Raw genomic sequence first — 27,383 nt, 5'->3', positions numbered from 1 at the left:
CTCCGTTTTTTGCATTCCTGTAAAGGAAGACTTGAGAATGTTACCTGAGCAGTGCCCTGGATGGCAAAGCTGCAGGTAATAGAAGCAGAAGTTGTCTGAGTGTTGCATTGCTCTGGGAGCTGCAAAGCCAGTCTTTGTGAGCTTTCTGTTTATCCCCCTCTCTCTGTGCTTCAAGACAGTTTCTAAAGTTACATATAAAAGTTAGCAAATCTGCTTTAGAATAAAGAAGGGATTGTGGGCAGTGGGTCGATACTCAAAAGCAAGCTGCAAACTAGCAGTGCAAAGCACTGGTACCAACACAGGCATTTGTTTGCCAGACCTTTTGCCTTTTGGCGCCTTGGTGTGAATGCACCAAACTGCAGTTCTGTTTTGGAGTAGCCTGACTCTTTTTGGAGAGAGGAGGAAAACTTATTCTTTAATCCATGGCTTTCCTCTTAATCCTTCCTTCCTTTGTGTTATGATAGTTTGGTATTTCAGTTCAGGGGAAAAAAATGCTTGCTTGTCTTGGAAGAATGTATTTGTTTTAATATAGCTATTTTGATAGCAGTCATCCAAAAGACTTCTATGCTCAATGGTGCCTCTAGTATATGAGTTCTTTGCAGACAGAAAGTAATACAGAACAGAAGCACCTGGATTTAGAGTAGGGATCCCTGAGGTCATGCTGTATGTCTTCTTAAAGTAAGCTTTATTTAAAAATAATGAATACCTGGCAGTATAAAGGCAGTGAAGCAGCAATTAATGCTGTAAACTTTTAGTCTTGTCAGTTAATTTAGTCTCCCTGTGTGCTAAACTGTACAGGAAATAAACCTTCCTTTTATTGCAAGCCACAGGAGCCTCATGCAGTGCTTCTCTGTGCTCTTAACTCATTTGCTAACCAGAGTTCTGCTCTAGTCAGGCAAATGAAATGTCAAATGTTTTTCTTCACTCTTCTGTTTGCCATAGATGGCTCCTCATCACCAGCACAAATGCACTGATTCAGAAAAATAATTACATTAGCAGCTGTTTCAATAAACAGCCCGAACTGCACCCTTCTACTGTTTATGGTGCTGGCCCTCAGGCTGTCTTCTTGGGCTGCTTCTCCAGCAAATCCCAGCACTGTGCAGACACAACATTTGCAGCGTAATGACGCGTGACCTGTGCTGTTGTACCTGGTGGGATGCTGCAGACACCAGTATTCATAGACTGTGGCCGCTGCCAACATTCAGTGAGCTTCCACAGCCTATCCTGGAGCCCTCTGTGAAAAGAAACATAAGGGAGGATTGTTTTGGCTTTCAGGGGGAGATGGGCTGAAAAAAAAAAAAAAAAAAAAAAAAAACCAGCTTGAAAGCTGAGGGTGGTGGTGAGATCCAAATCTGCAGGACTGAAGTTCTGAAGTTCCTGGAGCAGAGTCAGTTTTCAATAGCACCCAGAATGCCTTTTTCCCCCCATTTTTCTCAGCCATTTTGAGTACTTTCCAGAACCTAGCCTAGCTATTTGTCATGTTCCAGGGAGTTTTCTGCAGCTCATGTGATACTGAGCCTGACTGTCTCACTGGAGATAAGTCTTGTGCGTGCTAAATTGCATTATGGTCGATGCATGCAGCCTGTCGGTGAGACTGGGCTGTGGTGTATTTGGTAGTATTCTACTGCTTGTAGAAACAGCCCAAATTAACTCTAACCCCATTTTCACAGGAAATAAGCAATGATTTGGAGAGAAAAAAAAAAAAAAAAAAAAAGTATTATTGCTGACTGTCTGCTTAGGAGAGGAAGCTTTGAGATACAAAAGCTGCGTTCAAAGTTACGTGAGGAGCACGTGACAGGTAGCATAGCCTGAAGATTTTTTTCTCTTTTCCTTATTGTGGAATTTCCTATTTCCTGACAACGTGCTGTGCTGCAGGTAATGTAGAGAGGCTAAGGCCAGGTGCTGAGGCTGCAGAGATGTGTGTGGTGTCCCAAGGAGTTGTGCCAGGAGGAACAGGACTTGCAGGCTGCCTGCTCACCTTCTTAGGGCTGCCCTGGCACCCTGAGCTAAGTGAGCAGGGTGGGCATAAAGTGCTCCATTGCTTCCAGGGTTGGAGGACGGACTGGGAGAAAGATGTGGGGGGCCTGGGTCTCCTCCAGCCTCCCTGAGGCTTGGACAAGCACAAATCCAGCTGTGGGATTTGCATCGATTTGTCTGGAATGCTTCATCCATGTCCAAGAGGGAAAACCACGCGCAGTTTCTCAAGGCTTGTAGCTCCATGCTGTTGTGCCAGACATCTGACTGCAAACAAAAGCAGTGATTAATGAGGGAAAATTCAGAAGCCGTGACAACAGGTTTGTTTTTAGACTTCTGCTTTCTTGCAAACCATAAATTGGTCAGATCAGTGAGACTGCTGGAGATGCTCTGGCTGAAGCACCATGAGCTTGTTCCAGATCCTGGGGCACTTCAGTTTTTTTTGAGCAGGCATTTCTTCCTCCTGGGCAGCCTTGGAAGCCTGCTGATGGCTGCAGAGCACTGCAGTGGGCACTGAGTGCATCTGTCTGCTCTGCCTGGCATTCTCACAGCTCTGACGCATTGAGATGTGCAGCAGTTAGGTTGATTTTATACCCTTTTTTGGGAGGAGCAGAGCTGTTTTTCTTTCCTTTAACCCCATGTGGAGCTTTGTTGCTGTTACCAGGGGCACGTAGATGTTCAGGAGAGTACAGTCTGCCAAGTTCCAAGTCTGCAGCACAAAACAACTGCATGTAATAAATGAGGAGTTCACATTGTGCCACTGCTTATGCTGCATTAATGGATAACCAAGATAATGGAGCCTGTATTCCCACCGTAGGAAGCTGTCTCTCTGTTGGTTTTGGAGCAGGCAAGCAGTTTTCAGTCTTATAAAAGTCAAATGCTACAAAATTGACTTAGAAAATTGCCAAAGGTCAATTTATTTTGTATTGTGATGGTGGTGTTTCTGTTTTGAAGAGGACAACTCTGGGTGCTGCAGTGATCTGTGGAAGGTGCCAGTGCACAAGGTTGAGGTTCTGGCTCTGCAATACATCGATGTTCCTTTACATTCTCATCTAAAGTGAGATAAGGGGAGGCTTAGCACTGGCAGCTTGGCTTTGCAAGATATATTAATTTTGGCCTACTTCAGCTGTCTATTCACAAAAGAAATGATTAAAAAAAATTCCTGATATGTGAAGATCTGCACCAAACAGAGCAAAGACTTGAGATAGGGATGACCTGAGGCCACAGTACAATGTGCATATTGCTGTGGGACGAGACGCTGCCATGTCCCCTGGCTCATTTTCTTCTCTGCTCTGTGCTGGTGCAAGCACAGAGAGCTGCATCCAATCACCAGATATCCCCACCGTGCTGCTGGTGCTTCTGGCACAAATTACGGGCAGGGGGAACTCGCTGGGCACAGCACGCTGAGAAAGGGACCGAGCAATGCTGGGGCATCCCCCATTTTCCAGATCTCCTTTTTGAGTGAAGTGCAAGTCTAACGCCTTTCCAGATCAGAACTGCCTTGTGCAATACTCAGCTTCATTTGCATGTCACCATTTTTCTCTTCTCAGGCTGACAGGCTTTCTAACAACAGCATGCATGCACTGGGGTTTGGGGCCTCTTCTAATACCAGAAACCTAGACTCCCAGTGCTCTGCTGTGTTAGTGCATCTGCTGCATCCCTCCTCCTTTTGTGAAAATGGAGTGAGCATCTCTGATCACACCAGTAAATTAATTCTGCTGTACAAAAGCTTCCAGCTCCTTCCTCTGGAGTGTGTTACCAGCCTTTAACTAGGGAAAAATTTTTCATTAAAAATGTGGGACATATGAGAGAAATGTAACACAATAACCTACTTCATATTTGTGGTAAAGTCTTGAAGTGATGCTTTTCTTGTAGTATTCTAACAGGCTGTGGCTGCTGTGGGGAATAGCATTTGTCATCCCAGCTTTTGCATTGCTCCCATTTGGCAACTGTGACTCTTTAAACAATTTACAGGATGAATAGATGCATGTAAAGCAAGTGATGGGCCATGGCAGGACAGAGAGCATGAGACTAGTGGCCAGTAAACCCTGCGGGGTGGCAAGTGAGGGGAGAGTAGAAGGAGTATGCTCAGTGTCATCCTTCTTTTCCTTGGATCCAAGAAAGAGAAGCGAGATTTCCTTCTGAATGTGGTGGCTTCAGGAGGAAAAGGGTTGATTTTTCTCAGACAGAGTCCATTTTCATTTCCTGGAGCAAAATCTGAAGTTTATTAAATGGTATTTCATAAATTGTGCTCAGGCCTTTCTGTTGATGGGATATTCTGTGTGTCAGAAACCCGGAAGCAACACAACAGCCCTCTGAAAAGCAGGTATAAAAGGAAAAATTAATTCTCTGCCTGCTTTCCAAGTGCTTGAATATTCTTTGTTAAGAACAGAATATCATGCAGGATGTGCTAATGTATTAATCCGTAAGGTGCCTTCATAGAAAGTAAGCTTAAAACACATTAAAAAGTAATCAGGGCTTCATTAGGCAGTGCTTCTGCAGCTGCTTTCTAGCAGCTGAGGAGATATAAATAAGGAAATGTTACTTGTCCTTGCACCTAAGTAACGGATGGAGGAACCTGCTGTGGGCTGGAGGAAGGGAGCCGAGCAGTTCTCTGAAGTGATGCAGATGTGTTTATGGCATTTTAGGGTCTTTGTTATTAGAATGTGATAGTAGAACTGTCTGATTTCTGTCTGATACAAAAATGGTGACACTTGGAAATCCTGCTGCGATGCAAAGCTCAAATCTTGCATGCATTTGAATGAAAGGAGTGATGCCTTTTGGTTCTAAATATTTTAATTGCTGATACCATGCAATGCTGAGAAAAGCACCCATCTTCCAGCTTCACCTCTGCCAGCTGCCCATGGCACAGTTAAGGGCTGCTTAATGTGCTCCAGCTAGACTCCTGTGGGGGCTTCATGATCTCAGCACTCTGCATATAAGGATGAATAAAATCCAGTGTGTCCAGAAAGGTGCCTTAGGCCCTATTGGGAATCCCAGTCTCCAGGACACCATGGCACACACCATGGCACACCATGGCGATGCTTGTGTTGGTATCTTGCTCTGCTGAGAGGAATGAAGCTGTGAGATGCACTGCAGCCTTTTGGCTTGGGCTTTGTCATTGTGGGATTTAGCAAATTTTTAGGCATTGGGGTATTGAACGAGTGCACTCAAAATGGCATCATAATCCATAAAAGAAGCTTTTATTTTTGTTCTCATGAATCAGCTTTTCCCCTTACATAGTTTTCTGTAGTCCCTGGAGAAAGTTGTCTTGCTTTGGAAAGCAAGGACTTCACTCCCTGTTCAAGCTGCGTTCTTGGCTTGTGGAGGCTAACCAGCTGTGTAGCATGCTACCTTATGCCTGGATCACACCCTGTTGCAAGCAGACTGTGTGCTTCCGGATGCAATGCAACCTTTAGTTAGATTGCAAAAACATTTCACTAGCTCAGATTTTTCCCTCAGCCCTGCGCTGAGTGGTGGTTTTTCATCTTTTCAGTCCTGGACTTTTTCCTGCTTTTATCTAGCATCCTCCAGAGCCACGGGTGAGAAGCAGGAGCTCAGAGGTGAGCTGCAGCCAAGCTCTGGGCTAGTGTGCAAGTGGCCAGTGGGGAGAGCAGCATCTGTCCAGGAGGCTCTGAGTTGCTGAGACAAACCACATGAAGGCAGCTCTGCTACAGCAGCTGTGCAGGACACGAGCTGATGTGCCCTGGGCTTTCCCAGCATGAGACAGTCAGTACATATGGAGCCAATCTGGATGCTGCCTCACTTCAGGGAAAAATAGAAAAAAAAGAAAAAAGAAGCACAAGTACAGCATGAGCTTTTCCAGCCTCTTGTGTTTGGTTTAGGTCATGTAAGTTCACGGTGGTTTTGCTGTATTTGTCCTCAGTCTTCTTCCTTACAGACCAGTAACTGAGCACTGGAAAAGATAATGATGGCATTGCTACGTGTCATGCATGGCTTAAAATAGTTAAAGGAGTGGTTTGAGTTCTGTAATGATAATTGCGCAGACCTAAAAATAGGTGGATGTTCTACCAGGCAGAGAGAAGTAAAAGAGTGGGACAAACCACTGGGAGACTCTTCAGAGACATCCTGCAGAGCTCTCCTCAAGCACTACTGGGCTGTAGGGACCTGCAGTTCTCAATCCTCTCACCACAGCTGATGGCAGTGGTGGCCAGCAGCACCATCGCAGCTGGCACCTCTGATTTGTAGCTAATAAGGGGAAAGAACAACTGGCTTGTTCCTGTGAATAAAGAAAAGCAAACGACAAAAGCTTTATACAAACCCCTGGGTCCTTCAGTATGACAGCACCTCATGGAGTCCAGGAAGGAGCCTTGTCAGAAGTATTCTGTCTGTGGAAGGAGTCCTGCTGCAGTGTCCTGGGGTGGAAAGCAACTCTCCAGGAATCCCCAGTATTTAAATGCTTGGGTGAGCTGCCTGCTGGTTGGCTCCTGCCAGGTGCGTTGTATGGGAAGGCGCAATTGGAAGTCCAAGCAGGATTGTTCTGCTGGCTGGTGTCTCCTTGGCTGAGGTAGAGGAAAGGTCTGCTGTTTGCTCAAGACTTTCATGGTTGTAGTTTTCCTGTTCACAGCTGAATTTGAATTTCATCTTCAAAATGCTCCAGTTTGAATGGGCAGTTCGAAGATCTTGTGATTGAGTATGACTGCAGACAGGAATGTCACTTGCTGGACTGAACTTTTCACCTCATGGTACAAACAGATATGCTGTATGATATAAGGAGTGGCCCCCCAGTGATGAAGCAGCTTGTTGAAAACCAGCAGTGCTTTGAAATGCAAACCCTTCCAAGATTTGACTGCTTTTTCTTATCTCAAATTCTGGCGGAACCCCAAAGGCTGGAATCGAAAATAGTAAAAACCTTTTAAAGCGGTTTTTATCTTTAAGCTAAAATGAGAATTGTGCAAGATCTAGTTTCACTGCAATGTCTTTGCTCTCTGGTGTCCTGGTGCTGGTTTGGAAAATGAAATAAAACAATGAAGCAGCTGAGAGGTGGAGAGGGGCAGTGCAGGTAGGGGCTGGAACTGATGATAGAACCATGGCCGAGAACTTAATAAGAAAGCTTTTAAATTCCTTTAAATCCTCACAACAGCATAAGAGCCACATGGAAGTAAGTTTGCAAAAAAAAAAAAAAAATGTAGCTATTTATGTGTGTTTTCCCTGCATGGAAGCAGGGATCCATGCCCGCCAAGCAGCAGGAACGCCTCGTGCCAGAGCGGCAGAGCCGAGCGGTGCCAGCAGCAGCGGGAAGGTCGGCGTGGAGCCGGCCCAGCAGCGCCCAGACTGTCAGCTTACTTTGGGTTCCTGTGGTCCAGAAATAGATTTCCAAAACACATCTATTGTCCAGCAGGGAGTTTATTTATAAACTGAAGAAATAGCAAGACTTAAAAGCAAAATCCTTCTTGGCCAGCAGTGCAAACAAGACTGTTTTGTATGCTTCTGTATACCAAATAAGACATTTCTTTGAAGCTCTTTTCAGTAATGTGTTTCAAATAGAAGTTTCCTTGTGGTGGGGTGGTGCTGGTCCACCTTGCGTTTGGAGCCTGAGGTCCCCAAGCATTGCCCTGTGCTCCTGTGGGACCTGCAGAAAGAAAGTTCCAGCAGTCCTGGTCACCTTTTATGTCAGATTCTTCCATTTTCCTTCTGCTGTTGCAAGCATTGTGACTGCTTTCATCAAAGAACTTATATGGGCAGCTTGTTAGCATCTTAGCCCAGTGCTGTCAAAAGTCTGCTGATCTGGACAAATTGTCTTAGGTGAAATCACTTCCTTGAAAGTGAACTAAAATAATGTGAACATATTTTTACTATATTTGGAAGTGTTTGTCAAAATAACCAAATAGCCTCGAATCACAAATCTATATGTGTCTTGGTCAGCCGTGGTGAGAGTGAGTGCTGGATACCAGCTTGGTAGCTGAGTTGAGAAGCTGGGAGAAAATGGAGTTTGGCTTGAAGTGCAGCAGAAATGCTGCAGGTTCCTTAAGGACTTAGACCAGCTTTGTCCTCTGTCTCCTTGTCTCCTTCCTGTTTTATATTGTTTGGTTACATCTTCTGTGTGTGTGTGTGCATATGAGTGAGGAAAAAATGGGAAGAAACAAAAATATTTTGATAGTGAAGTGTCGCAGTGTTTTGTGGGAAGTGTTGCCCATTTTGGAGTTAAAGTTCCATTTTTGATGGACTGCCATTTGTTGGACAGCATCACCCACCTCCACTCCCAGCAGCCTGACATGGCTTCTGTGTTACTGACAGCATCCGCTGCTGCACACTGGACCCTGGCACAAAAACACTCACTTCTGGTGAGCATCCTGAGGAGGGACAGTACTTGATCATAGTCCAACGCTGCTCATTTTCATGATGTATTTCTATGCGTGTTCTCTGTTGAAAGGCTGATAATTCATGGCTGGCTTGTAACTGCTGAAGAAGGTGCCTGTGCTCCCACAGCTCCGCGCTCCTTCCCAAACTTGGGCAGCAGGAACCATCTCCAGGCTTCTGTCCCCGTGCTGTGTGTGCCCATCTAAGTAAGACAAAGCACCCCGGAGCGGCGGCAGGCGCCTGCTGCTCTGTTTCTGGTGCTTCCCTCCCAGTGATTCTCCAGTGCCCGAGATTAATGGTGGTTTTCTAAATAAAATCACAGTAAATAATGCACTCTGGCAGCCGTGGATGCTGTGTTTCTGGAGCATTCAATGCTCTGTGTTCCTCTTGTCTGAGGAGCCAGGAGGGGGATGTCCTGTGAATCTTCTAACTCATTTCCTCAGCCAAAAGAAGAGGGTTTCCATGTGCGTCAGCACTAGTTCATTCTTTTCAGGGCATTCCCACTGCTGTGGAAGGAGAATTGTCTCCTTTGCCCATAGATGGGCAGTGACCAAAATGCTGCCCTTGCCTCCCGCGCAGTGCTTTTAGCACAGCCAGCTCCACTAGCTGCTCTCAGACCAGCAAGGAGGGTCACCTGCAGTCTTCTGAGCCCTGAGCTCGAGCCCTGCTGTGCTACCTGTGGCTGGAAACAGCCCCGAGCCTGCCAGAGCCACACAAAGCTAGGGGGATGAGCAGAGGGGGATAGCTCACAAGTTAAGGAACTGAGAGTAATGAGAGTTGGCTTGAACTGTAACTCACAACTGGTGGGAAATGGTTAATTGAAATGTAATTAGGGAGAAAAACCCCTCCATTTATTCCCAGGTCAGCATGTGGCCTTAAAAACTGAGTACTGGCAGAGCAGTTTACAATTACAAAGACCTTTCCCATATTCTAGTCCTGTGGAAGGGTTTATAGAGGAAGTGCTGGCTCTTTTTTCTTTGACCTTTGTAACATGATGGAGGAAAACTTTCCCTGACGGCCTCCTCCCGCTATGACTCTTGTTATTAAAAGCAAATGAGGAAATCTCTTACCAGTAAATCTGATTGTGCTGAGAAATGTTCTTATGTGTCGCCTGTAACATGAATGACCTCCTTGGGGCTGTATTAACTTGTCCATTTTATTTATTTTTAGCCACGATGAAGATTTGCTAGCATGCACAGCTATGGTGCTCGAGGGTTTGTACTTACATTAGGTGCACTGACCCCTCTGGGAGGAGCAGTGTGGGCTCTTGTAGGATGGATCATCACTCTGCATAGAAAGGGGTGCTGGATGCCAGGCAGTGCCACCGCACGTCGTCTTTGGGGTTGCAGGGTTCTGCTCCTGCATGCTGCTCCCTCCCTACAGCCATCTCCCACATGCAGAATGCAGAGCAGCTGGTGGCCAGAGCTGGCAGTGGCACAGCATCAGCGTGGGGTGCTGCCCAGGGGCCTCGCTGGGATAAAGCTCTGTTTGCAGTGAAGGGAGAGCAATGTGAAGGGAACAGATTTCCCATTAATCCTCATTTTTTTATTGTTTGCCAGGATGTGCATGGTTATAATTTCCTTTTTGGTGGTAAAGTCATGCAGAGGAAGAACAGAGCACAACAGAACATCTCTGCATCAGGAAGTTAATTATTCAAGTATGACAGTAATAAAAACCACTTTTCCTGTAAATAGCCAGCATAGTCTTTGCTGCAGAAATCCTGCTTTTTGCTGAAGTTCTGCTGCATCCATGTGGGATCTCTGTTAATAAGGATGGGATGAGATCTCTGTCTGTAAGTCCATATGTGGGTTAGGGGCATGGAGGGTGCAGGCTGCACCTTGCATATCCATCAGCAAACTTCCCTGCTCTTGTAGTGCAGTGTTCCACGAGTTGGCTCAGCCAACACAGCTGCTGCACAGGGACTGCTTGCACCTTTGGTTTGGTGGAAACTTAACATTGGCAGCACTTGGCATTGGCAGTGCGTATAGAAGCAGCCTTGGTACTCCAGCCTGTTTGGTCATACAAAACCAAGCTGAGGGATTCCTTGTAAAGAAACCTGTTCTGAATTTTTTGCTGATGATGAGAAATGATGAAAAGAAACTTTTTTTTTTGCTAAGAATTTTTATACAGTTTTCATTTTCAGTCTGTTTTGCACTCCCATGTTCTTGTATCGAACCCTGCATAATCGGCAGCAGAAATCACTTGACTGGTTTTATTTTTCTCTTCCTCCCTTCCTTCTTTGTGACAGATTAAAAAGCAACAACAAGATGTTCTAGGCTTTCTGGAAGCCAACAAAATAGAATTTGAGGAAAAGGATATTGCTGCCAACGAGGAGAATCGGAAGTGGATGCGGGAGAACGTTCCTGAAGACAGGCGGCCAGCCAGTGGGAACCCGCTGCCACCCCGGCTCTTCAATGACAGCCGCTACCTCGGGGTAAGGGACAGCCTCTGGTCCCCTCCTCGTGCTCACCACCGTGCTCTTGCCCTGCTGTTGTCATCAGCAACCCCTAATTCCCACCAAGCTAACACTTGGCAGAAGCCTGGTAGTGATACATCGACCTGTCGCAAGTTCAGAGAGCTGTCCATGTGGGTTTTGCATGTAGATTTCAGATAGCTCCAGTCTGTTCCTCTCCAAAAGACTTCTGGGGTGATGCGACCCATGTCAGTACACGAGTTCTGTGATCCTTGGGATGACTTTTTATGCTGTTTGCAAAATGAATGCAGCTGCAGTCCACTTACTCCAATGCCTTGAAAAGATTAAAAATCGCACTGAGAATAGAATACCTCCTTGTAATTATTTTAATGCTTGATCAAAAGTATGCTGCCCTGCAGCACTTCTACACAGCAGGCCATGCTTGAATGATTATTAGATTAACTGTTAATTTTATTTTTAAAACCTAGTATCTTCTGAAAAGAGCTCACAGTATGGATTGATTTCAGCTGTGTGTTCACTTCTAAGTCATTTTGCTGCCTGGTCCTGAGCTGGAACATCTGTCATTCACATCTGCCAGTGTTGAACCTTTGAGAGACAATCCTGTGGCCACTGGAAGAAATGATGCCACAGTGCACCACCATTTTTTCTTGCTTGTAATAAAAGCAGAACTTGAAACAACATCCAGTGAGTTAACATACCACTCGGCTTTCAAAATTTTACTGACTGGTTTTGCCATGGAAAGAGTTTGGTTTGGAGTGACAAACATAATGGTTGATAGTTGTCTGCAACCAAAAGCTGAGAAGGGACTAGTCATGAAGAGCTGAAAATCTCAATTATCTATATTTAAAAAAAATAATTCTGTACCAGTAGGAAGTCCAGTTGCAACAGAATCACATTTCTCCTTTGGTATGCAGAGCTTTAGATAGCAGATGACTGTGCATTTGCCCTTGTTGCCAAATTCCTGCTGCATTGCTGCAGGTACGCAGTAGAGCAGCGCTCTACTATGCAGTTGGATGGGACAAGAAAAGTTTGCACAGCTAAATCTGGATGTTTGTGTATAGGAGATGCTTCTCATGTATCCCCAGCTGCGATCCATGAGAGTTCTGCAGTAATTTTGGGGAAAGAGGTGTACGTACTTCAGGCCTATGTGTTTATTTCATTCCTAAAATTTTCGCTGATGTCACTTCGAACTTTTGAAGTTCAGTGAATTTGTGTAGCTGGGTTCGAGTTACAGTTTTGCTCTCAGGAAGGCAGAAGTTAATTCTGTCCACACACCTTTTTGTCCTTATTTGATCCTCCTCAAGCATTAACTTCTCCCTGTTTCATCAGATGCAGTATGACTGGCAGCAGTATGAGCAAGCTGAGTTTTACTGGCCCATTTGTGGCAGGGAGGCTGTAATTGTAGGTGCTGTCTATCACCAGGCTAGCACAAATCCTGCTCCTTAGGCACGGGCATTCCTTTCCTAGTGGATGCTCCAAAGCAGCCTGCTGAACTATGCACAGGCAAGATAAATAGCTGCTTTGTTATCAAGCAGCTCCAACACATAGCTAGTGCTGTCAGCAGAAGGGCCTCGGGAGGATTTAACATATACTCATACACGTTTTTATCAAACTAACACCTGAGTGCTGTGTGTACAAATCAAGCAGTAACTTGACATCCCTGATGGGGGTTGGACTTGATGATCTCTGGAGGTCCTTTCCAACCCCTACAATTCTGTGATTCTGTGATCACCAGGCTTTTCAGACCCTCTGTTCCCTGTAGTCCCTCTGTTCCAGCTGCAACAGCCTTTGGTGAGAAGCACCCCAGCTCTGAGCACACTGCAGGTCCTACAGCATTTGCTGTTTCTGCAGGCGTGCAGAGTCCTGTGCCCTTAATGGCAGCTCTCTGACTGACTTCAGCCCATGACTGAGCCTGCTCTGAGCTGCTGACACTCTGTGGAGTTCCCTGCCAGGACTCCTGCAGCAAAACATTCCCCAGTAAAGCTGGAGAGAGTCAGTACTGTTGTTTCTGTTAGAAAGGGAGAAAAGGCAAGGCATAGGTCAGACGTGCTGCATTTGGAAATCAGGGAAGTGTTTGGTAACTCGGACAGCAGTGAGCTTGCACAAACATTCTGGGTTCCTTTGGCTGGTGTTTGGCAACAGCTCTTGGCTGAGCCACAGTGTGGGGTTTTTGCTTGCCATTTCCTCACCTAGCAGACAACTAAGCTGTGTTGTTTGTAATCCGCACAGAATTGTATTCTATCTCAAATAGGAAAAAAGGCAAAGAAGGAAGCATGGGTACTTTTTTATTGCTTCATTTTAACTTTAATTTTCTTGGGAAGTGGTTGTGTGCATATTTAGAGCAACTGAAATGCACTGCTTAATACAGTGCCAAACAGTACAGGGCTGAGATGGGCATTTTTTTTACTAGGCTCATGCACTAACAGGGCTTATGCTGAAGCAACATCTGCCTGCACTGAAGTAGATTGGTTTTACATTAGTCTCACCTGACTTCATTTGTTTGTGTAGGCTAATCACTAAAGGCAAAATGTGGGGAGAAAAGGTGAAGTCTTAATTTACAGGTTTAAATTTAACTTTTGACAGGTATGAGAGTTCATGTCCATAGCTGCCCATTACTGATGAGTAATTAGTGGCAACTATGGGTATCAGTGCTTCTGATGCCAACAAAGAGTGAGCTCACCTGGTCCTGCGGGAGACAGACCTGTGATAGCAGCTGTGGATGTTGTCCCTTTGGGAAAGGCTGAAGCACCTTGCAGCAGCATCTGTTACTACAGATGCCCAAATTCCCAGTCTGTCAGACAGTACAAACCCTGCAGCATCAGTGCCAGTGATAAAAGCAGGAGATGACACGCTGAGGTCTGCGTTAGGCTGCAGGAAGCAATTTGCTCAGTGTGGGTTGGGTAACACCCCAAATTGAGCTCTGATTATTTCTGAAAAGTAGTAATTACTTTGTTTTGTTTTCCCCTGAATCCCATCGTGAAGGATTATGAAGCTTTCTTCGAAGCTCGAGAGAACAATGCAGTATATGCATTTTTAGGCTTGACTGCGCCACCTGGTTCAAAGGTAGGTGTGTACATTTACCACAACCTATACTTTATACCTTGTTCTTTTCTGCTCATGGCAGGATATTTTATGTGTTCTGAGGGTGTCACAGTGAATCTACATACTGGACTGATTTTCACTTTGTCCACAGACTGGCTTTCAGACTTTAACATCACAGCAACACAGTATGTGCTGCTTTATTTGGAGAGTGCTGTGTTCCCTGGAGGTATCTTCCTTCCCCTCCTTTTACCAGAAAATCTGTGTTCGGTACTGATGTCCTTTTGGTATCCTCAGTGTGGAGCCACCCTGCTTTATTCCAACTTAATGGAAATGCTTTTGTTGGTTAAAGAAAAACAAAACAAAAAAAGCTTGGTAGAGTTTTTCAGTAGTATATTTGTCTCTTACCGTAGGACTTTTTTCCAAATTGCACACTCTGGGGAAAAAGTGAAAGATCAGCTAGTATTTGCACTGAGGAATGCATATGCAATCTGGATGAAAAATACTGCCACACACACATGAAAAGAATTATTTCAATTCAGTGTAAAACAAATAAATAAATACTTAAATCATGTAGCCTTAATGTACTGAAGTCATAAAGCTTTGTTTTGTTCTAGGAAATACAATGAAACCAGAATCACCGTTTTTGAAATAATGTGCTCTTATTGCAGAGCAGTTTTATCTCCAGCTTGTAATCTGAAGCCTTGTTTTCCTTGCCAATTACAAACTGGATTGCTGCTTTGCCGACTCAATGGGCTGGAATTCTCCTTTTGATTTAGATAGGATGGGACAAGCCTGCTTTTTACGTTTCATTGGAGGGCAGCAGGATCCTCCAGGTCACTTCCAGCTTTCTTGTTCCAATGGATAAACACGCCGTTTCCTTTCAACTTTATTCATGTAAGAGTTGAAGGTCACACTGTGTGCATCACTCAGAGACCTAATTTTAAAAGAGGATGATGATCAGTTAGTATTAAGCATTAGAACTTGCGGGTCAGACTGAGACAGTTTTGGGCACCAAACTAATTTCTAGGGTTAATTCCACTAATGAGCAGTGTAGTGAGGAAAAAGCTCTGCCTCTTATGGAGTTTCACAGAGCAAACCCTGTGATACGTGCCCCAGCACGATGCATTGCTGGCTTCAGGAGGCCAGCTCACACAGTGCAGTGCGTGTTTAGATCCTGTTTATTTCTCAGAACATCTGCACAATGTTGCACAAAAGAGTGAGCAGGACAGAACCAAGGAGAGGGAAGGCGTGCAGGAAAGCCTTTGCATTTCCTCTTACCTGTGAGGTCTGGGAAATGCAGCTGGTGCCATAACGAATCAGGTCACCTGTCTCCACAGCAGTTACAGATGCTGCTGCTTACCTAACCTGCTAGATTGCTGTTTTGGCAGAAACAGTCTGTGTGGCTGTTAGTTGCTCAGATTTGACCTAGGGGGAAAAGATGAGTTTTAAACAAGAGGAACATTAATGCAGTTGTACACTGCTGGATTCTCATATTATTTGCTACAGCTTGCAGTATGAGCTAATGAAGATAACCTTTGCATAAGTGAGTTTGTACCCTGTGCTTCATGCAGTTGCTCTGACTTTTGGTATCCATCTTGAAATTACATTATGTCAAATCAAGCTGATTGCCTGTGCCATGAAGGAGGAACTGATTTGTTGATGCTGCAGTTGGTATTTACAGGATGGCTGTAATACTGTAGTTAATGACCTTGTGTTGCTAGATAAAGTGAAAGGAGTCTGGGATCAACCTGTGTACCAGCAAGAGAAGGTCTTGGCAGCAAACCTCCATTACATGTCGTTAAGAGAGATTTGGAAAGGTGTTTGAATACAAAGTTCCAACATTAATGCTAAACAAAATTAACAGAAGCTCAGAAGTGAGCATAGGAGATGCAAGTAACCGTTTGCTGAGCCCTGGTGTTTGTTCCTGGAGATGAGAGAAATGCTCGGAGTCTCCTCCAGCTTAGCACTGCCTAAAAAGAAAAGGCCAGGTGTCACTTCTGTACTGCCAGCAACTGCCTAATGGAGTTGTTAGAAAGCCAAGAGATCCATCTCCTCTTGTTTCCATTCAAAGAGCTGCATGTCTTCCAGGCAATTTACACCATCCTTTTTTTTCCCCCACGTTTTGTTGTCCTTTCTAATCTTCCCGTTTTTTCACCTGCTTTTTGTGCTGCAAACTGATGGGCTGCCCTTCCACGAGTTCCATGGCTCGCTAACATCCCGGTTCCCCTCTGTTCCATGGTGTTTGTGCAGGGAGCAGAGCAGGGGAGCAGAGTTGGCATACAGTGTGGGGCCATTCCCACGGCCTCAGGCAGGCAGCAGCACACTGGGATGTGTGTGGCAGTGTGCCAGCAGAGCCAGCACAACCCCTGAGTGATAATGGAGATAAGTGTGGGACGGTTGTCCTGCAGGCTGGGGTCACTGCCCACATCCCCTCTCTGATGAGTCTTACAGGCTTCTGAGAAAGTCCTTTCACAGTCCTTCCTCCTTTTATTTATTTACTTGTTTATCATACTGTCTCATTTTAATGATACTGTTGAGACTGTTATCTTCTGGAATTTTTGTGCAGTCACCAAAGCAAACAACTCAATTAAATAAAAGCTATGTTTAGCAGATTTCCTTTAAAACGAATGGCACACTCCGCCCTGAAGTGAGAGCATGATGACTCTGTTCATCGTTCTGTAGGCCACGTTGCTGCTAGCAGGTAATTCAATTAATCTTCACTCAGAAGTACGCAAGAAACCACTTTCAGGAAAAAAATCCTTTTGTATTTCTTCTATAATATCATTCTCTCACTTCTGTGGTGACTGTACAAAAAAACAAAGAGTGAAAAATGTAGGCTACCATTTTTTAATGATCCTCCTGGTGTGTACCAGTACATGTTAGAGATGAACTGGTATGCCTGCTGAACTGCTTCTGCTGCTCCTTGATCATCTTCCCAGGTAACAGTGATACTACAAGCACTGGTGGCCTCAAGTTGCACTGAGGAGGTTCAGGTTGGATATTAGGAAAAATTTCTTCTCTGAAAGAGTGGTGAGGCACTGGAATGGGCTGCTCAGGGAGGTGGGGGAGTCACAGTTCCTGGAAGTGTTCAAGACACATGTGGATGTGGCACTGAGTGCCAGCAGTCCTGGTGCCAGGACAAGGCCCACTGCCAGCCCTGGGTTGGAGCTCACCTGCAGGTCTCCTTCTCTTTGACTTCTCAGGCTGCTGTGGAGGGCAAAAACTAAATGGTGGTTTCTGGTTGTTTGGTAGTGTTTAATTAGAAAAGTAAATTATGTCTCTTCCAAGGCTTTTTTTTTTCCCCTTTTTTTCCCCTTTATTCAATGTAAAGTTTTTAATGAATATATTATATGTATTAATATATATGATATTGTCATTTGTCTGTAGTTTTTCAAATAGTCGCTGATCTCAGTTCTTGTGTCCTAACAATAAACAAGGGACAACTCTTTATATCTGTTCTTATTCTGTTTAAACTTGCACAACTGAAGTTGCTCTGTGCATGCATAGCAGAAAGGTGAGGAATGGGAACAATGTGGACATTTTTTACGAGTCCTGCCTGAGCTAGGTCAGAACTGGAGGTGAAGCCAGTGCCTTATGTGACTTCATGTAACCGTGGGCAGTAGAGATCCTTTGAGTTGGGTTCAGTGCTGTTCAGTTCTTAATCACAGACAACTGCATTTTTTAATGACATATGTTGCTGCCTAACATAGGTATGTGTACATTGCTATCTTTCATAATGTACTAATACATGTATTTCTGTTCTGCTGTTTCAGGAAGCTGAAGCACTGGCAAAGCAACAAGCGTGAATTTCAACTGCCTTAATGCTCTGTAAAGGGAATTTCCACAGCTTTTTATAAAATAGTAAAACTGTCTCTGCTTCAAGAAATATAGATGTGATTTCTAACAATTGATTGGTGCTTGCAGCATTCACCATACATAACACAAATCTGAACACAAGATGAAAATGTGAACATAAAGGTAGAAAGCATGGGTGTACTATTACGAAGTTATAAGCATAGGAAACTGAAGCAATTGGACACGAATGGCTTTCACATAGTTTAAATTGTCTTGGCAATTTGTCCATTTTGTGTAAACTTCAAGAAGCTATTTTAATACAGATGTGGTTATACCCAGGAATCCAACTATTTAAAATATAGGGAAAAAAAGCAACTATCTAAAACCTTGTCAGATACAGCTTTAGTGCCTGTGTTGCCTCAAAAACATTACAGAAATACGCAGCTTTTCAGTGTCTTTAAATTCTGGTTTCAGATGAAATTGTAGGTGGTGGTGTGTATTATAACCATTGTAGTCACTGTTGAAAGTTATGTTCTTTTGTAGAATGGATATTTAAGATTTGTAACACACTGTACAGATGATAAAAAAAAATGTCACGTGTTTCTCATTTAAGTGATTTGTGAGGGCTCTTTTGACAAAGAAAAAGAGATGTGGGCGCTGGACAGCCTTTTCGTTGGCAAGTTCATCACACAGCTGCCTAAGCATGACTTGGTTACACGTTTATGTGCAAGATTCAGTGCACTTCAAAGAAATACATGCTGATTCCCAGGCAATGTTGCAATTAAGCCAAAATGGCCAGAAGTGGCATTTCCTTACCTGTGTAAGGGTGAACGCCTTTAATGTATTTCTCTACAAAAATACCAGTTCACACTGCTTATAGTGTTAGGCATTTTAATGCATGTTCAAGTAGTCATTAGATTCATATAGTATTTTTTCAAATGAGTAAAGTTAAATGTTGGAATAGCAAGAATTATTGCAATTATCCAAGATTTTTTTAAGGTTTAAAAGCTTATTTCCATTGCTATTGCCATATCATCAAGCTATTACAGGAATTGTGAACCCATTAAAGTGTCTTGTATTGGTGAATTTACCACGTGCAATATTAACCTGTCTGTTCTCCCAGTGCTCATGAGATAGCCTGAATTTCTTGGCCATGTTCTGCAAAAATGCAGATAATTACAAGTGCCCTGAAGGATAAGAAGCAGGTTTTAAAAATGTGTGAGTAATTTAAAATGCATTATGCACCACATAATGTACTTATCCCCTCAAAGCATCAAAATACAGAAAGGTAATTAGTCCTTGCTATAGTCAGAGGATCATTCTAATAGCTCTGCATACACATATTTTGATTTTCTTTGCTTTATGAAGAAACAGGTGGTACAGTTCAGCGAAAGACTGCAGTGTATCATGCGATGCGGTTATTTCCCATTTATGCTTTGAAATGTATGCAGTGCTTTTCAGAGACCTGACAAAATGGTTTACAGTTCATAGTTTTAAAGTCTCCAATTAGGAACAGGATAGAAGTAACAACTCCGGCTTACAAAGACGGTTTAAAGTGCAGTAATTAAATACTTCCCTCCCTGATGTCTCTTTGGGGCTTTTGTTCATTCACTGAAACCAATGATTTTGTCAACATCTGTTAAAACAGAAATGCAGCTACTTGCTGTGTTTGGAGAGCAGCTCTGCTTCTGCAGAGTTCATGTTGAAACTTCCAGAGATGCCAGAGGGAGCAGGACCTAGCATGGAGCCAAGTTAGGCACATACACATTTATTTCACCTTTCATCTTTTCTGATTTGGGAGCCAGCAAGTTGGCTTAAAGCTTGCGCTTAAAAATGCAAGCACGCTGTCAAATTACACACAGATAGATTAATGTTGCTTTACCTTCAAAATTTACACACGCATTTGTGCTTTTTTTATTAACAAGCTTTATCAGTAATTACTGAATTTCTGTGAAATTTATTTTTAAGATCTTTTGAGTGTGGAAGTACTGTTGTAAGTTTAGTGTCTTATTCTTGTTCACTGTAATTTCATCTTTCAAAATGGAGGTGATTTTTCTTTCTTCATATTTGTGTAATCTTTTTCTATGTCTAAACTGAAGGCCAAGTTTTTGAGAAAGTATTTCAGAATACTAAGTGAAGTCTTGCGAAGAAAGTGGAATTTGACACGCAAGTCAGTATCCTCATTCCGATTTCCTGTGTTTCCTGTGTAAGGAAAGTAAGTTTTGTGAATTACAGTCATTATTTGGAAGAAGCTGTAATTGAAAGTCACTGCTGAATTCTGTCAGTTCAGCGACCCAGAACGTTCTGAAATGAGGTCAGTCTCTGTTTCTGATGGTTGAGAGAATTACCAGGTTAAGAAAGCGAACTCACTTTCCTGGTCTGGTCCCCCATCCTTGCCATATGGTAGCATTCAAACTGTATCAGCATTCCTAAGAAAGCTCTGTTGAGACAGACTGAATTACTTCTTTGTCCGGGGAACAAGGCAGCAACACAAAGTGAAAAATACCTAAAATATCTTTGTTGTGGGACTGTGTGACAATGTTGATGCAGACATCTTGTTTGAATTTGGCAGTGCTAGCAACGTGTTGCTCTATGCTACTTTTCTAGTTCACATACCTGAGTTAATGATGGACACAAGAACTGAATTTGTTCGTTTCTCATTTTATGTTTTTCTATGTAGATGGCAGGCAATCAGGACTTAACCTGTATTACTAACCATTCCTGTATCATTCCAATAAAACCGTTTTAGAATGCTTTCTCACACTATTGACTTTTTTGCATGCTTTATTTATGGTTTGAAGTGAACTGTAAGGTTAAAGAAGTGGAGTTTCCAAATGAAAATGCAAGATTTTGAAGTGCAGCATCTAAACAACATAAAGTCACATATCCATCGCTGCTGCATGTTGAATCTGCTGGATCTCTCACCCTTTGCAGCTAATGGGTTTTAATTACTTGGGATACACCTACATGAAGTGAAATGTTTCCCACTCTTTGCCTAAGGCAGTTCCCAATTGAAAGCAGGCCGGGCAATCAACTTCACCCCGTGCCTGTAAAGCTTGCCAAACATTCCCAGTCGCTTTTTCGAGATGTGTAGTTCATTAGCTTTGTGCCGATCGCAAGGGGTCCTTCCCAGTGGTGGTATGACGCTATGCTTTGGTTCTAGGAGAAAACCAGTGCCGGTAACACAGTTACACTTCTGTCGGGGAAACAAACCCTGTGTGCGCACACAGTGTTTCCCTAACTTGCTGTTTCAGGTTACAACTGCAATCAGTGCAGTTCCTACGGATTAACGTGGGCTTTTACCCGTTTCTCGCTATTCTCGACCCGCACCTCATGGAAGATGCTGTGGTCTGACGCTGCCATTCGCTACCACGAGCTGCACTACGCGCCTCACTCGCGGTCCCAATCCCTCGCCCAGCTCCCCGCGCCTCCGGCGCGCCGCTCACCCCGGAATGGCGGCGCCGGCGGCAGCGCCGCCCCGCTCCTCCCAGCGGTCGCTTCGTGCTGTTGCCACGGAGACCAGCCGCCACTCAGCGAACGTGGCGGGCCCGCCCCGCCATTCCGAACGGACGTCGCCTTTGTCAATCGGCTCTCCGCCCCGCCTTCCGCCTCTTTCAGGCTGCCGGGGCGGAGGGGAATGGCGGCGGTGTGCTTGAGGGGTGCTGCGGTCGGGTGGTTCTGGTCGTTACGGCTTTCAGTGCCGTCCTTCTTCGCGCCTCCGCGCGTTGCAAAGCGGCCCCAGAGGCGCGTGCCCCGGGTTAGGGAGCTTCTGTCCCGAGTTCACCAGCGCACAGCAGCAGCGCCCCCTGGCTGCAGCGCGGCGGTCGCGCTGGGGACAAAGCGGCGCCCCAGGCGTGGCACCGCCGCTCTGCGTCCGGGCTGGGAGGAGCAGCGCAGCCTGTGAGATCTTAATGCTTCCTAGTAAGAACAAAAAAAAGCGTACTTAGCCGCTTGTTTGCAGCTGTGTGCTGTGACAGGAGATGGAAGACGCAGGGAGCAGGCAGGGCGGGCGGCGGCAGGGAGCTGGAACGAAAAACCGCGTTCGGGGTATGTGGAGATGTGCAGAAAGGAAACGGGCAGGCAGTGGGGCTGCTGGAAGGAGGCACTGCTGGTTCCAAGGGAAATGAGCGGTTGAAGTGGCTGTGCCTGGAAAAAAAAATGTATCAACTCCTACTTCATGTTTGTATGCACAGAAGGTGTGCGTTTTGACCTGAAATTAAGGGCTTTGTTTACCTGCTGCTATGGTTATTGTTTATGTAGGCAGGTTGCTCTGAAAGCAATGCCCTCAATTTATTTCCATGGAAACTACAACAGATACAAAGAGCACAGTAACACTGGTGGAGCAAATTCTCGGCTACAAAACGCTGTTTTTCAATGCAGTCACCACCATCAGCTGTGTATTTTCACCTGTAATGAACAAGAGCCTGCGTGCCTCGCTCATACAAATTGCACCAATGGAGGTGAGCCAGTGCTGCTGTCACTGCTGCTGAAACGTAGTACCTGCTGCCTCGCTGGGCCACATCCGCTGTTGGAATCCAGAAATGTTCATTGGGTGTCAATGAACGTCAGTAGGTGCCATTTGCTGCATGGAGGAATTAAATTCCACCCCTTGGCTTCAAATGCCCTTCCATGTCAGACGCCGTTCTGTCAGTCTGCCCCTCTGCTGCTGTCTGTCACACGGCAACAGAATCTCATGGGATACTGGAAGGAAGGTTCAGCCCCCACTGCCGTCCCACCAGCATCTGCCTCTGACACTGTGGGCCGACATCAAAGCTTAGTAAGCACTACTTTCAGAGCAGCCCTTGTAGTGTTGTAATTGTGTAATCTTATTTTTCCATGTGTGAATGAGACATCAAAATTTCATCTTCCTGTAATCATTGTAGTTCAGAAATAGCCTTGGGATTATGACACTCATCTTGTTGACTCTGATTCTCCTGACTGCAATCTGCATTCAACTTCCAAAGCAGCTTTTGTTCTGTCTTGTTCTTATTTTGTGTTTGCAAATACAAGGTTTTTCCAATGTAAAGTGATCTGATGGGTAAAGATACACATTTCCAGCCCCAGGGTAGAACTGAAATGAAGGATGACTTATTTTAATCACTCCTGACTAATTTAGCTAACTTCAATTCTTTCTCTCCCCCTCTCCCTTGTTTTGGTGTTTTGTTGAAGTTGCTTCACAAAGTTGTCAATTTCTTTCCACCAGGAAGAGTTCGCAAGGCTATAAATTTAGCTGTTTGTTCCAAAAAAAGAAATGGTATAAATAACTAAACTTACACAGAAGTGGTCCTTGGAATTCAGTTTCGTTTTTGAACAGCCTGGTGACATACAGACTGAGCTTTTAGTAATCCTTGTTGATTTTAAGTGGTGCATTTTTGGTACTTCCTATCTAGTCAGCATTGTACCTCAGTCAGAAACATCTCAGTTCATGTTTGTAACGTCCTCTTTCAGATTTGCTGCCATTCCTGACTCAAAGACTGCACACTTTTTCCAGTGGGATCGCTTCTGTTTTATAGGAAAACAAAATGGGGAACTGAATCACATGTATTCCAGTTATTGCTCACACAGCAGTGAAGAAAAAGTATGGGAGACTGTTCCCTTAGAGCAGCTGTAGTCGGGGACTTACTGGCTATGTAACAATCCAGCTTTCTAACTCTGCTGGAATTGGTAAGTCTGAGCTTGTTGTACTCTTATATTTTCATTCACCCTCCTCTGCCCCCCCCCCCCACTATGGTTTGTTCCAGAATGCAGGCACTACTTATTTAAAAGAGAATGTAATTTTTCTATAGTGACCACATTTTAGCTTTTATATTAGCACTGTAAGCATTTTCAAAGCAATACAGCAACATTTGCAACCATTGATGTTCAACCAGCTTTAGATTGCTGAGTGCCCTTGTCTCTTGAAAACAATACTTAAGTTTCCTAAGTCCCTTAAGAGCTTAAGAAAATGTTGTCAACAGTAGGTGAATTGAAAAGCAATGATAAATAATCATAAAATGTACCCGATTTTTTCTGAGACCTATCAGCTAACTTGATTATTTCTGTGCATTTTGTAAATCTGTAAAACCTTTAAGTCTGACTTGGATTTTTATTTCCTTCCAGTGTCAGCTCTTGAGCGCATAGAAATTGTCTTCCAATGGAAAAAGTTGTTTTGTAACTGATGATAATGATGTAGCCATCAAATGAAATCGCTTTGCAGGTATTTATGTGAATCCTTACCCACTAACAACTCGTGAGTATCATCTCTCTCAGCTAGCCACAATGCAGAAGAGATACCTAGGTACAGAAGTGTGTTACTAGAGGTGAACAACCTAGCGAATGCCCTTCCTATATCTCCCCACCTGAGTATAGATTAGATGCTTAGAAAAACAGTTTGCTTTTTATTAAAATAAATATTCTAGAGAAAAAGCAAAATCACAATCTGTCTTCATAAAATATACATTGTTCATTTTATATTGTAATTAATATTTTCCAAATGAGCTTAAAGTACTTTTCTCATCTTTCTTTCACTCATAGAACTACATGGAATTCTGGTGATTAGACTGTTACTCACACTTGTCATCATGTTGGCAGAAGGCATCTTAACTAGGCTCATATATAAAGATATCTGTCATCAAGATAAGCCTCACAAATCTCATGCAGCCAAAAAGGATAAAGAGGGAATCTGGAGAGAGAAACTTGTAGACAACCCAAAAATTAAAGGATCTGATGATGGACTTGAGAATCTGGACAAGATCTCTGCTGAAAGCAACAAAATGGAAAACAAGAATGGTCTTCAACAGAGATCCGCAGCAGATCCTGCGAAGAATCAAACGGCAGCGGTTGGGAGAACCGTGTCACGAGCTTTGTGTGTCCCTGAAAGACAACAAAGTAATGAACAGATGGATTTGTGTCGATCCTGGTCTTGCAACAGCATTTATCAAAACTACCCTGACTTACATATTGGGGGAGACCACGTGGGAGACCATACCTGCGATTCAGGTTGTGTTTTGGACCATGTGTGTGATGACCTTTCTGACGGCCCCGTTATACTGTCTGTAGATATTCCTCTTGGTCAGTCTCCCCTGTGTGAGCATCCTGAAAAGCCAGGTGTAAATTTCCTGTCTGGAGACGAAGCTGGAGAAATGAGCATGATGTTCTGTGAGGAGCCTCTTTCAAACTCTCAGCTCAATGACTATATGGAAGCAAAAGTGGCGGAGCTCTATAAGCAGCTTTTTGAAGAAATCTTGACCAGGTGTGGTTCTGTAAGAAACCTCCTCACTTGCAGTTTAGTAAGAAGTAATGTGGATCAGATAAGCTCTCAGATATCCCAGGAGAAGAACATAGAAACATCAAAAGCCAGAGAAGTGCTCTTACAGTCTTTAGCTTTGTTTAGTTTGCACAACACTACCAATAGAAGTAGCTCTGAGTTCAGTACTCCAAATTTGCAAATATCAAACCCAGCAGGTGTGAAAAAATGCTGCAGGACGTGGCTTGCATCGTGTCTGAACTGCTCAGCTGAAGAGATGAATACAGGTCACTTACCAATGTTTCATTCTAAGGATTAGATTGGAAAATGAAAGCATGTAGACACCACAGACTTAATGGCTTAAGCCATACTTTGTCTACGATGATCATTAGCAGAGTAAAAACGTAAAGGTCTCTGTTCTCTTTTTTCTCATGCAGAATTTGAAATGCATTCATCTCTAAAATTCTATTTGATTTCCCTGTAAAAATGTGTATGACCTCCTTGTAAGACTCTGTCTGTATGAGTAATGTACTCATGTTTCATTGTATTTACTTCTGCAAAAGTATTCAATCAAGGCAGAAGTGCTGCTAAAACTTTTATCTGAGAGACTGATCCACCCATCTCTATGTAAGAGTCCTTGCTGGACTTTGGATTGTGCTGTAGAGCTGAAGCTCAAGTTTTGGGTATTCAAGTACAAATTTTGTTCTGCAAAGCTTGATCGCAGTGGCTGGGAAAAGATTTCTTTGGTTTGAAAATCTTGTCAGCAGATGGAGATGCTCAGGACTGAATTATTTCGTGTCTGGAATCATACACAGGAAATGTATCAACATGAAACATCAATCAAGACACTCATTGCATATGTATGTTGATACTGCATAGATAGAGTGTGTCACAAAGAACATCTAGGTGAGGTAGCTGATCAAAAATTTAAAAATATTTTCTGTAAAAATGTTTCAAATAAATTTTACTCCTTTGATGAAATCCTCTCAGCTTTCCTTTGGCGTATTATATATTCAGTTTGTATTTTTGGTAAGTGGACTCTATTTCTTTGAAAATGAAGCTCAAGCAACCTCAGCAAGCTAACACTACTGCAGCATTCCTGGAAATCTTCCTTCATCTTCATTTGGAAATTTAAATGTACTTCTTGATATGAAAATGTCATCACTTAGCATTCAAACCTATTTTCTTCTTCTTTTTTTTGTTTTGTTTTGTTTTGTTTCCTCTTGGCAAGCATTTCAACTGAAAATTAATCACTGTCTCACCATTATGAAATGTTATATTAATGAGACTAATAATTTATCTGCAGAAATTTTCTTCTAGTAAGGAAAGCTCTTGACATGCACTATTTGACACACCTACAGTTCTGGGTTTGCAATCATGAAATCCAATTCTGAAATATACCAACAAACTATATTTATGGAACTACAAGCTTTCCAAACATCTGCTGATGTACTCATCAAGTCACTTCATCCGGGTCACAGCGGCACTCAGTGCATCAATATGGGATGAGTTACACAGCAGAGCTGCTCAGTGAACTTCCATCGAACACCTGATGTAATCCAAAACCAAGGTTGTTTTTGAGACATCTCTTAAACTCTGATGCAAAATATGCATTTTTAAAATCTCTGTCAACCCTTCAGGAGAATATGAAAGATCTTGTGATCTCTAGGTAATAATACATCAAATGCAAACGTATTTGTGTTTGTAAATCAAGGCCCTTGACATCTGATCATTCCTTTGAAGAGATCAAAGTTGGTGGTTTTTGTTTGTTTTTTTTTAATCCAACATCTTCAGTTCTTGTGCTTTTTTTAAATCAAGTGCTGGATTTTATAATGAAAATACCACTGAGCATGAAAGAATACCCCAGAACACCGAGAAGATCTGAATTCACAAGGGATTAACCTTGGGGCTCTTGAATTCAAGTAATTTAGCTTCATTAGTTGCTTTTTTTTTTTGGTGTGTGTGTGTGTGTGTGTGATAGAAACTGTGTGTTAAGGCTCAGAGTTAAAACTGTACCTGTTTTGGCCTATATAGGGAAAGAAATTTGAAGGAGAAAAAAAGTACACTGAACCCTTCATGAGCTCTAAGTGCAACGATTGCAGTTTCATGGCATGGGGCTTTTTGTAGGGGTAGCACAGAGACATCAGTGTGGGCACTCATTGTATGTAATGTCACACAGTCTGCTAAACGTAGCAGCACATGTTATGGAAAGGGAACTACAAAACTTTCATGTAACCAAGATTTTAACCCTTTCTAAAACCTTTCAATCTCTTTTAGGGTTGGTGGAGCTTGAGTAAAGTGATTTTCTGTACATGAGAGCTAACACACATTCAGATGCAAGCACATGGATGTAACAATATAACAATATAACAATAGTTTATGCACATTCAAATTTGAGACCAAACCTCAAAGCTCCCAAATGAAACCAACCAAACAGCTGGCAGACAAGGCTGCTATGTTAGATCTTCTGAGTGAGCATCAAGCCAATTCAGAATCAGGGGGGTGAATACCCCTGCTTGTGAGGTGTTTGGGGCTTGCAATTATAGAAAGACAGACAATATGCTTCTCTTGAACTGCCCTGATCACTGGGCA

General features: G+C 43.5%; 2 protein-coding genes across 3 annotated transcripts in view; both read left to right on the top strand.

Moving 5' to 3' along the window:
* The window catches only part of SH3BGRL (SH3 domain binding glutamate rich protein like), a 30,280-nt gene extending 9,951 nt beyond the window's left edge, over positions 1–20,329 (top strand). The window contains exons 2-4 of the mRNA XM_042876526.1: positions 10,544–10,729; positions 13,712–13,792; positions 17,545–20,329. Coding sequence (XP_042732460.1) covers positions 10,544–10,729; positions 13,712–13,792; positions 17,545–17,577 — 300 coding nt within the window. The 3' untranslated portion in view covers positions 17,578–20,329. The remainder of the gene's footprint in view (positions 1–10,543; positions 10,730–13,711; positions 13,793–17,544) is intronic.
* A 1,173-nt stretch (positions 20,330–21,502) lies between these two features.
* Positions 21,503–25,772, top strand: LOC122182907 (TLR adapter interacting with SLC15A4 on the lysosome-like). Of its 2 annotated transcripts, XM_042876560.1 has the most exons (4): positions 21,503–21,613; positions 23,015–23,230; positions 23,666–23,762; positions 24,080–25,772. In XM_042876560.1, the coding sequence occupies exon 4, from the start codon at positions 24,127–24,129 to the stop codon at positions 25,108–25,110; it is 984 nt and encodes a 327-aa protein (XP_042732494.1). In that variant the 5' UTR covers positions 21,503–21,613; positions 23,015–23,230; positions 23,666–23,762; positions 24,080–24,126; the 3' UTR covers positions 25,111–25,772. The 2 variants fall into 2 exon arrangements, with proteins under 2 accessions (XP_042732494.1, XP_042732493.1); XM_042876559.1 differs by having other exon boundaries at positions 21,503–23,230.
* Positions 25,773–27,383: the final 1,611 nt, after the last annotated feature.

Source organism: Lagopus leucura, unplaced genomic scaffold (assembly GCF_019238085.1).
Source record: "Lagopus leucura isolate 7727_CA_CO unplaced genomic scaffold, USGS_WTPT01 Super-Scaffold_100016, whole genome shotgun sequence".
Classification (NCBI taxonomy): Eukaryota; Metazoa; Chordata; class Aves; order Galliformes; family Phasianidae; genus Lagopus; species Lagopus leucura.
This window is presented reverse-complemented; position numbering and strand designations above follow the sequence as displayed.